The sequence below is a fragment of the Rutilus rutilus genome, assembly GCF_951802725.1.
Source record: "Rutilus rutilus genome assembly, chromosome: 18".
NCBI classification, from domain to species: domain Eukaryota; kingdom Metazoa; phylum Chordata; class Actinopteri; order Cypriniformes; family Leuciscidae; genus Rutilus; species Rutilus rutilus.
This window is the reverse complement of record NC_140231.1, coordinates 25,952,960-25,963,991: the sequence shown is the minus strand read 5'-3', so window position 1 is coordinate 25,963,991 and position 11,032 is coordinate 25,952,960. Positions and strand designations below refer to the sequence as shown.

The following is an 11,032-nucleotide window of genomic DNA, read 5'->3' as shown; positions in this document are numbered from 1 at the left end:
TACCACCCAGCCCTACTATGGGAACAGTCAGTGGGCATTTGTTGGGACAGCCGGGTCACCGTTTAGTCACGCTGTGTCTCCACGAGACCCCTTGTCCTTTGGCTGTACTGCCGCCACTCGCTGGGACCTGCGCTGGCTGTTTCTTCTTGGGAGTGGGTGGCTTGGCCTTGCCGCGGAATGCCTTGGCTGGGTCCAGCTTGTTCAATAAAGGTTCACTGGATGTGTCAAGATAGGGATCACCATAGAACGTCAGTGGTTGGTAGAGAGCGGCCCATTGCTGTATCAAGAAATCAATGGAGAAGTTGCTTATATATATATATATCTGTTCTTCTAGCTCACCATGATAACTATAGGTCACAAGGGTCATTGTTAAAAGCATTTACAGTTAAAGCATTTACTTTGCTTATCTATATTAAAGCTTCCTCTCACTGAAAGAACACCTTATCTGGATGTTTTGGGAAGAGCCTCCTGTTGATAGTTAGAGCCTGACCAAATCCGAACCTTGAAGAAGCTTTGTGTCTGTGTGTGTGTGTGTGTGTAAGTATTCTTGGTGACAGGTTAAGGAACAAGTGGCATTATTGGAGATCGACTGACTTGTTTTCTGCAAACTATCTTTAGTAAAAATGTTCTTTAATTTATTATAATTCTGACTCTTGTCTTAAACTGACTGCACACCTAACTCCTGTTCTTCATTAATCATATCTGGTCCTTGGGTCTTTAACTGTAAATTCCCTAACACTATCATTTAAAAGTTTGGGCACAGTAAGATTTTTTTTTTTCTTCAAAGAAATTAATACTTTTATTAAGCAAGCACACATTCAATTATTAAAAGTTATTTATATTTCAAATAAATTATTTTCAGAGTTTCCACAAAAATATGAAACAAAATATTAGGCAGCATAACTGTTTTCAACAAAGATAATTTTTTTTAAATAATTCTTAAGCACTAAATCAGCATATTAAAAGGATCATGTGACACTGAAGACTGGAATGCTGTGATTGCCATCACAGGAATAAATAATAAAATCTATTTAAATAGTCATTTTAATTTGCAATAAAAATTTCACAATAATACTGTTTTCCTGTATATTTGGTCCAAAAATTCAGCATCAGTGAGCTGTGAGCATAAGAGAGTTCTTTCAAAAACAATAAAAAGTCTTACCAACTCCACACTTTTACTACAGATGGTAGTGTATTTAAAACAGGCCATTTAAAGTAAATGAAGTGATTGTTACTTTATATTTTGCATATATTAAATAAAATATACAGAATAAAATAAGGGAGCCAAAGGCTATTAAGTATTTTTTAACAGAAAAAAATCCACACATCTCCTTTAATTCAATTTGTTTTGGCAGTAAAAAAAAAAAAAAAAAAAAGTGTATCCATATATACTGTATCTGCCACCAAATAAAACCACAGTGTAAAAGCATATAGTAAGAATATTAATGTTTTAGAAAACATTTTGTGTAGACTTTAGTTAAATAAAACAACATAATATTTTAATAATAATAATAATAATTTAAATATTCTGATTTGATAGAACAGAATAGATAATGCTGACCTTAGCTTGTGGGCTGGGGCCATACGGAGTGAAATTACACTGCCACTCCGGAAGCCCCAGATGAGTGATCATAAGTCGGTAGTAGGCAGTGAAGGAGGGGGTGAGATAGTGCCAGAAAAGTGATCGGTCCAAGAACCACACCTCACACTGCTGGGCCATTACACCTAAACAGAACGGGCCAGCAGACACAGGGCCAGATGGTAGATTAAAATGATAGAGCCTAAACCTTTTTTGTATGCTAACTCTTCATATCCTTCTGGATTAAGTGTGGGATGCATAATCACCTGGAGTGCAGTTCTTGTAAACAAGGCAGACTTTGCCATTACTATTGCAGTGGTCCAGCTCAAATATGCGACAACGACAATCAAACTGAGGTTGTTCAGGGCCATCAGATTCTAAAAAAAAAAGACATGACATAGGGTATATAATTCATGCAAATTTGCATGCAATGAAATGAAGATAAAATGCCAATTGAAAGAAAAGAAAGATGAAGATGAAAGAAAATGTCACCCTGTAAGTCATCATCGAAGTCAAGATCAGCTAAGGTAGGTGCATTGGGAAGGGAATATACATTTGACTGAATCAGGGGTCGTAGCTGAGCAACACTGTTTATCACCATGCATCCCACTGGAACCACTTCATCTGGAAGACACAAAGCATGAATAGTATTTTATAATAAAAGCGTAACCATAATATCAAAAAATCCAAAAATGATGTATAATGATGTGGTCACAGAAGTAAAACACTGATCAGATATAAAAAAGCAGTATAATAGGGCTAAATTTAAAGCATCGTTATGGTTTAACCACACTGTAATGGGTTTTGTTTGATCAGTGCATGTTTCAGGGTGCTCACTTTCCAGCTTGGAGTTCCAGGCAAGCATGAAGCCGTCTGTTGTGAGATAGAAATCTCTGAGATCTTCCGGCAAAACACAGTTGTTTTTCTGGAGAACACACAGGAAAAACACACCTGATATAAATATACCCACATCAAAGACCAGCTTTGAGAATATTCTCTGTTATATTGAAATACCTCCATACCTGCTCCCAGGAGAGAAGGCATCTCTTTTCTGCAGGGGCTTTCTCTGCAAATCGTACATCCAGCACACCAGGGAGGTTCTCTGTCAAGCAGAAAATATGCCAAAGAATCATGCACATACATGCATATGTATGTAATAACATTGAAATCTGACTTGGTTTGCATTAGTGCTAAGACACACACACACACACACACACACTTGTTTTTATATCTTTACATAGACGTACATTTTTTTATACTGTACAAACTGTATATTCTCTCCCCTACACTTACCCTACCAATAAACCTAAACCTATACATCACAGAAAACTCAAAAAACATCACTTGGTATGATTTTTAAGCTGTTTTCCTCATGGGGCATGGCCAAATGTCCCCACAATGTAAACATTTTCACGTTTAACTGTCTTTATGGAGACATTTGGTCCTCTCAGTGTAGGTTAAACAAGAACACACATACACACTCACAAAATATGAAATCACCCTAAGCTGCTTTGTTGGTCTTAGCTGGTTTAAGATGGTCTCCCAGTCTAGCCAAGCTGGTCGCCAGCTGACCTCATAGCCTGATCCACTACCGCGAACCCAAAACCAGACCAACCCGGGAGACCAGCTAGCCATGATGTTTTCTTCAGCAGGGCATGCAGCCTATTATAGGATGCAGTCTACAATTATTTTTATTAAACATCGTCCACTCACCCAAAACCCGAGTAATACCGAGGGTGAGTCTATCTACAAACACCTTGAATGTCTTCTCATCTTTTATCTCCTCCATTCCAAAATAACACAAAAAGCATCTATATAATTCTATGACATTTATTCTCTTGCTGCAGTCACACTGACGGATGCTGAGGTTACCAAGCACGCGGAACCAAAACATTGCGGTTCTGCACTCCTATTGGCTGAGAAAATGAGAGATGAGTGATTTGACCAATAGTATACTTGATGGGCGGGCGAAGCAAGTTAATGCATCCAATCACACTCACCAACGATGAAAAAGAGGAGAGGCTCCTACACGCAATCTGGAAGTGGCGGTTGTTTCAGTATGGCGTCTGTTGCTGAGGGCGCAAATGGCAATGGAATCTACTGGATTCATGACAGTATCCTTACATTTTTTCGTATTTCTGTTCGATGAGTCGGTTTAAATTTGTTATATTATTTTGGTTTGGCAAACATAAAGGTTAACCGTGGTCAGTGGTCTGTGGTCAGTGTGTATGAGGGAAGGGAGGCTAATAACTTATTAGCGGATTTTCATTGTCAGCTTAACCGAACTCTAGTTTTAGTAACGTACACAAAGCTGCAGTTGAACGGAATGATACATGTACTGTTCTGAATTTAAGTTGTATTATTGAAAAGACACATAGTGAACGTTGTACAATACTATAGTAAAATGCATGCAATTACAGTTCTTATCCCTAGAACTGTAAAAGCAATAAAGCATCATCACATAACTGCATTTCTATCATGTAGCCTAAGTTAATATTGGAGTAAGTTACTACTGCTGTAGTCTTATGTTATTCTGTTTGTAGACTGTTTGCCTCCTTTTACTTTATATTGTAGGCTTAGCTGCTTCTCTTGTGTTTTCTTTAACTTGCATAGAATCAGATGAAGAACAGGGACAGCCCATGGTTTTTGTTACAGGTGAGACTCTATTTTTAAAAATTTAGTCTGTTACTGTTATAGCCTACTAAAATATCCTGTTCATCATTCTGGCACCTCATGTTTGATATTTGAAAACTCTGACTTCCATCGTCTTTTAGGGATGAGCAGGAACGTCGGTCTAAAGTTTGGTTCAGCAAATAATACAGAGGGAAAGATAAAAAGGAGAGCTGGCAGCATGGATAAAAGTGGCAAGAAACCAGGATTGCATTTGGGAATACAAAATGCTGAGATGGCAGCGGGAAAAGCTTCAGATCGGAAGCTGCCTTCTACTGTAGCCAAATCCAAAACCACTACACCTGCACCAGAACCAGACCTGCCTCCTTTCACTTCAGCTCAGGTGAGCAGTGACTTCTGAATATTTACAGTGTTTGTGTGGTGAAATGCTTTTGACTTTTCACAATTGTCTGCAGGGATGCAAAATTGACACTGTTAGCAGAATAAAAGTCATTTGTGGGATTTCACCAAACACTCTTCCCAAATTTGAAAGAATCATTTATAAATCGGTCAAATAAAAGAGACGGTTTAAAGTCGGCATTAAATGGATCGTCTTTTCTTCCCTATTGTGACATATCCGAGTGAAATGGCTTTTCGAATCAATTTTTTTTTTTTTTGTGTGGGACATGATTTTGTACTTCTCTGGAATTAATTGGATCGTTGTCATTTTAACATTTTTCTCACCCTCCTTACATCTTTGTCACCTTTTTCCATCCCTGATAAGTTTACATTTCTGCATCTCTAATTAATTAAACACCAATCAATTAACACTAGTCAAAAGTCTGTTCATTCTTTATTATTACTAATTTCCATGTTCAATAATACAGTTATCAAAACTATGAAATGGCACACATGGAGGTTTGAAAGTTATGCAGTGACCCAAATATGTTTAATAAATCCAAAAATGTATTATTTTTGACCTATAATTGAACTCTGGACATTTCAATAGATGCTGGACTCCTTTTGACTGATTTTAAATATCCACTCCAGCATCCATTTAAAAAAATAAAATAAAAATAAATTGAGAAATTTGTATATTTTATTTGTTTACAAAACTTATTTCAAGCATGTAAGCATTGGCCTTAAAGTTTTTTTAAGCTTTTGAGAAACATGCAAATGTTTCCAGATTATGTCCTGTACTATATTATGTTTAGTTTTTATTACTAATCACAATTAATCCGATGATTTCAGCAGCAGTGATTTAATTAGTATAGATTTTAGATATTTTGCACATAAATGTTTGTCTTTTTATTTTTTATTTTTAGTGTTTTGTGCCATGAGTATTGAAAACCTTTGTTTGTTAATGTAAGAATGTGTTATGTGAAGGCCCCTTAAGAAATGCATCTAATCAGGGTAAAGTGAACCTGAAACCAACTGAATTATTCAGGTATTCAATAAGACCAGTCAACTTGTTGATTTTGTCAATGTTTTGTTTTGCATTATATCCCTATGATGTATGTAAACTTAATATTTGCATAATCAATTTTTGTCTGTATCAAACATCACCTTGCAAAAACTGATATTTCCTTTAGGAAATGTAAAATCGAACTATCTTTGACAGTCATAAATTGGCAGTTTTTTTTTTCTTCTTAAAGGAACACTCCACCGTTTTTTGCCAATGGGTGGGCAAACGCATTTTTGTCTCAGTGCATGCATTGTTTTAGTTTGGCACGACATGCTAGCTGGCAACAAAGGATTCCATTCTTTATGCTAAGCTAAGCTAGCGGTGGCGCTTCCAAACTAAAACAATGCATGCACTGAGACAAAAATGCGTTTGCCCACCCATCTAAATGTAGGAAAGACGGTGAATAAGCCCTATTTAAAAAAACGGTGGAGTGTTCCTTTAAGGATGTACAAAGAACCTATCCAGGTTTGTTTATTTGATTTGTACATGAAATCTTCTGGAACATCTTGTTCTATAGATGTTCAATAAAATTTAAAGTGTCTGTTCTGGATTGCAGACTCTCTTCAGCGCTGCCCAAGCCAAAAGTAAGCCATCGCTGAAGGATCTCTGCCCAGAGGACAAGCGTCGGATTGCCAATCTCATCCAGGAGCTGGCCAGGTAAAGCCCTCTCATTATAGTGGTCTGATGAATGAATGATTACAGTAGACCTCAAGCCAATGTGATTTACTGTGCATGGATCTGATTTTGTTTACTTGTTTCTTTTCAGAGTGAGTGAAGAAAAAGAGGAATCTGTGCAGAAACTCAGGGATGAACAGGAAACCTTTGAGAAACAAATCATACAGTTAGAGCAACAAAACCAGCTCATCGTACAAGAGAGAGAAAGTATCCTTTTACAACAGAAACAGTAAGAATGCTTATCGAGTTTAGGTTTTAGGTTTTCATTTAAATGAAAAGCTGCCATAAATCACATCAAATGTAAATTAACATCAATTACATTTTAATGGCAAACAGTCAGTGGGGGGTGGTGGCTATGACCGATCTCATATTATTGTATACGTTTTTATTTCACAATATAGTTATTTTTTTGCTGGTGACATATCAGTAGGATTTCAGATTTTAGTTTTTCAAAGTGTTTGCTTGTTTGTTTTATTCGTCATATCTTTTAGAGAACTGGTATCAGTCTCTAACAGGTTTGTTAAGTAGTTTGCCAGGTCTTAGGTAAATGGAAACCCCACTTAAAGAGGTTGTTCCACATTATTAAGCAAGTTACAGTTCTCATGCAATATGGGGAGGAAGAAAGATCATTCTAAAGATGAAAAGCATGAAATGGTGCAATGTCTTGCAAAAGGCATGAAAACAACTAATATTTTGCTAAAACTGAAAGGAGATTATCGAAATATCAAAAGATTTTTGATTGATTTGGAGCATAGAAGAACTTGGTCAGATAAAGGCTTATTAAGGAAAGTTTCTGTCAAACAAATTAATTGTATGTAAGTGCAGCTATATAAAAAAGCAGCTGGTGTGTCTGTAGTCTCAATAACCTCTCCATTCAGGCTGGCAGTTGTGCGTAACGTGGCATTTCAGCCACCCCTAACCAAAGCCCACAAAGAGAAACGTTTGCAAAATAATTTGGAACTCATTGTATTAAACATATCCTCAGCTGTCATCCTTCCTGGTGATATTAATTCAGAACAGACATTAATGGTTATGTGAGTAATTTAAATTATTTCATACATAACACTACCATTCAAAAGTCTTGGGTTGGTAAGATTTTTTTTTTATGTTTTCGATGTTTGCTTATATATTTGATCAAAAATACAGTAAAAACAGTAATATTATGAAACTGTTTTCTATTGTAATACATTTATAAATGTAATTTATTTATGTGATGGCAAAGCTGAATTTTCAGCAGCATTACTCCAGTCTTCCGTGTCACATGATCCTTCAGAAATCATTCTAGTTTACCGATTTGGTGCTCAAGAATTTTTTTTTTTTATTATCAATGTTGAAAACAGCTGTGCTGCTTAATATTTTTGTGGAAACTGTGATAACAGCATTTATTTGAAATAGAAATATTTAGTAAGATTATTAAGTGTCTTTGCTGTCACTTTTGAGGTCTGTTGCACGAAGCTAGTTGAACAAAGTAGGTTTAGAGTTTACAAATCCATATAAATCCAACCAGGTTTATCGGGCTCACAACTCTCAGTATAAACGTTCTCTGTCAACTCTGGTTTAATTCAGGGTTTGCGAAGCGCGTGCACCTGAAAGTGTGACACGTGCGGCAAACACGTGTCATTATGAAAAAAATGTATTGGTCCAGTCTGCGATCTCTAACCCAGAAAAAAAAACTGCTCAGGAGCAGGTTAGCAGTGTAGTGTAAGTTACAAGGCGATGAAACTTGCTAAAAACCATTCCAATCATGTGCCTGAAAACTTACCTGGGTAGCAGCTGAATCCGGCTTCATGCAACAGGCCACTGATCAATTTTGGTGCATCCTTGCTGAATAAAAGTATTAATTTCTTTAAAAAAAAAAAAAAAATAATATTGACTCTAAACTTTTGAACAATAGTAATTCACAATGTGATGACTCAGATCTAGGGTTGCAAAGGGGCGGATAATATCATCAAAACTTACTTCACTTTTTGTCCACAGGCTCAAATGTGTGCCTTCAATAGTCTTGTGCTTTGGGCTGTACATGTGATGGAGGCATGCACAGTGCCAGTAGGGGGTGTGGTCTCAATAGCCATTCAGTAAGCAGTGTGCTATGTGCATGTGCTTGAGGGATGGCATGGATATTCAAGTGTATTTGAATGGCATCTGTTTGTTTTAGTCAAGATTATGCTCAAATATACTTTCCTCAACTATATTTAAGTTCCCTATGAAGAGCCAACCCTCAACTTTAAAAATTCCCAGTTTATTCCCATTAATTCCTGTTAATTCCCTTAAATTCCCATTAATTCCCATGGAAATTTCCATCTTTGAAAATTCCCAGAATTTTGCAACCCTACTCAGATCACAGTCCACTCTTTAGAGAAGGACTGCTTTGTATTTTAGACTGACAGGGGGCAGTGTTGTCTAAGCATTGGGTTCATGTTCAGTCGTGACTGCTGTAGGGGCAATATAACCACAGGATGTCATTGAGACGGTTGCTGAATTACACTTGTTCTTGAAGGGGTGAGGATCCACTTTCTTTGGCATTGTGTGTCACATTGGACTACTCTAATATTGAATCTTTTCATTGAAGATGAACTAGGCTTTATTTGCTGCATGATTGTGTGAAATGTAACAGACAAACGACAAAAAGAATGCACACTGTGTTAGGTTTAATATTTACTATTTTAGATGCCAGTTTTGAGCTCAGGGATCGGACCCGTCCTTGGTTTGGGTTGAAATGCTTTTAATTTTCGTTTGAAATTGAAAGAGCTGGCACTGATCTCATGACCACTGGGAACGGCGTGGGTTTCTTCTCGTGCCAACCTGTCATCCGACTGGCACATCACAAACTTCGCACAGTTCGGATGCTCCCTTTTTTTCCTCGCGGCTCTGCCAGTTTCGGTGATCTTGCTTTGGTCAAAAGACATGGCGAACCATCAGTTTCGTCCAACACTGTGAAATACGAAGAGCAATCGCAGGCTGCTAAATTGCAGATTTGGCAGGCGAGCTCAGAAATTAGGCGAGCTCAACTCAATTAAATGCACTTTGGCTCCGCGGCCTGGCATTTCCACTAAAATTCAAAACTCCATTAAAAAGAGATTGTAGTGCAAGACAAACTGTATGAAAGCCCCCTGTGGAGACAGGGCGGTCTCTAAAGGTATCAGACAGATGCTGGCCCACAGAGCTGGTCTTAAAGGTAAAGGGGGACGCAAAAAGACAAACTGAGTCATGAGGCTCTGTATAGAATAATTGCTCTTATTGTCTCCATCTTATCTGCCGGGATTGCGATTATCAAGAGGAAATATCTCCGTAGGAGGGGGAGAAAAATTATAAGTTACATTCTGTGCGTAGGAAGAATTTGAAGCCCGTGTACGGAATGAAATTAGAATTTTCTCAAGCCTGTCTTTGGCATTCTACACCACGTCTCTGAGCGGTAGATTCTATTACAGAGAAGCTCGCAATCTTTGTTCTTCACAAGGAATTTACATCAAGAAGCATGGAAGACACAAAGAAGAAGTTGAATGCATTCATCAATATCATTAATCTTATTGAAGTTTGCATGGTCGCTTTTCCGAACGCTTCGGATGGATCAGAGGAGCAGAAGTCCTTTTGTAATAGTTTGTTTGACTAGTTCTGAATCCGTGCATCCTGGCGGGATGAGCTTAGGTGGGGCATAAGCCCTCACAGAAATGCCACTTAATCACAAACCCACTGCTTGCATATTGTTTATGACCAATTAGTTTTGTAGACACACTAATAATTGGAAGTAATAAACCACATGCTCCCAGCAAATGAAGTCCCATGATATATAAATAATCAAATCATCAGTGGCTTGGTGAGTCATTTTCACTGTTATTTAAATCGAAGCGTGCGGTTGTGTGAACTGTCCTCCTATCGATTTACATCTCAACCTAACACACGCAGACCATCCTGCCGAGTGGCCCCGTAAAATATTCTCTTCGGCGCAATTTTGTTCTACCTCGAGGTGGATTTCATTATTTTATTTCTGTGCTGCGCTGACAGGGGAGTGAATCATGTTGACAGCGCCTGTCTGAAATATCGAATGCAAACTCTGATTTTGTGTATTTTTGGATGGGGGTGGAGACGTGCCTGCAGCTTTCTTTTCTCCTGATGTAGGCCCTCGGAATGAGCTCTGATTGGCCGGCAGCCAACAGAGGTGCCTGCGCGGCGGGAAGCGAGAGAGAATCTTATCAGTCCCGCTCCAGTCGCTCCAGATTACCAGGCGCTGAGCGTTCCTGCACGCCCTTCTGTTAATGTATTAATATGTGTGTTTACGCCCAACCTGTCTATCAGAGTATCAGAAGCCTCTCGTCAGCTGCGAGGTAGATGCCTGCGTGTGATGCACTCTATCTACGAGACAGGCTCTTGGTTCTCATTACAAATGAGAGGCCTATTTATGGTAAGGGTCCTTGTTGAACAGTTACTCATTTCATACCTGCAATTATACAGAGGTTTGACATGCAGCTGTCATAAAGGACATTGTATGTTGGCACCTCTGGATTTCATATGCCTTTGTATCCTCTTATTTTAGACAGTCAGATGTTGACTGATGATCTTGAATGAGCTATAAGGATTATTTTAAGATATTTTAAGATAAGATATTTCCTTAACAAGGAATCAACCGTCAGTTTGTGGTTCTGCTTTCTTTTTGCGAACAAGGATGTCAAACTCCTGTTTGCGTCACCTGACCTTACGCGAGGGTT

At 38.1% G+C, this 11,032-nt stretch overlaps 2 protein-coding genes across 4 annotated transcripts in view; one reads left to right on the top strand and one right to left on the bottom strand.

Annotated features, from left to right (window-relative positions):
• Positions 1–55: 55 nt before the first annotated feature.
• tpgs2 (tubulin polyglutamylase complex subunit 2) lies at positions 56–3,457 on the bottom strand (the record flags this gene model as incomplete). Its single annotated transcript, XM_084387612.1, has 7 exons — positions 3,293–3,457; positions 2,602–2,681; positions 2,417–2,504; positions 2,072–2,203; positions 1,846–1,956; positions 1,562–1,725; positions 56–277 (listed from the first exon to the last, which is right to left on the bottom strand). The coding sequence occupies exons 1-7, from the start codon at positions 3,366–3,368 to the stop codon at positions 56–58; spliced, it is 873 nt and encodes a 290-aa protein (XP_084243738.1). The 5' UTR covers positions 3,369–3,457.
• A 132-nt stretch (positions 3,458–3,589) lies between these two features.
• kiaa1328 (KIAA1328 ortholog) overlaps positions 3,590–11,032 on the top strand; it is a 28,758-nt gene continuing 21,315 nt past the window's right edge. Inside the window, exons 1-5 of one of the 3 annotated variants that reach the window (XM_084387296.1) lie at positions 3,590–3,693; positions 4,193–4,234; positions 4,354–4,592; positions 6,211–6,311; positions 6,421–6,536. In XM_084387296.1, the coding sequence (XP_084243422.1) occupies positions 3,639–3,693; positions 4,193–4,234; positions 4,354–4,592; positions 6,211–6,311; positions 6,421–6,536 (553 nt within the window). In that variant the 5' untranslated portion in view covers positions 3,590–3,638. The remainder of the gene's footprint in view (positions 3,694–4,192; positions 4,235–4,353; positions 4,593–6,210; positions 6,312–6,420; positions 6,537–11,032) is intronic. The other 2 variants (XM_084387297.1, XM_084387298.1) reach the window with 2 other exon arrangements.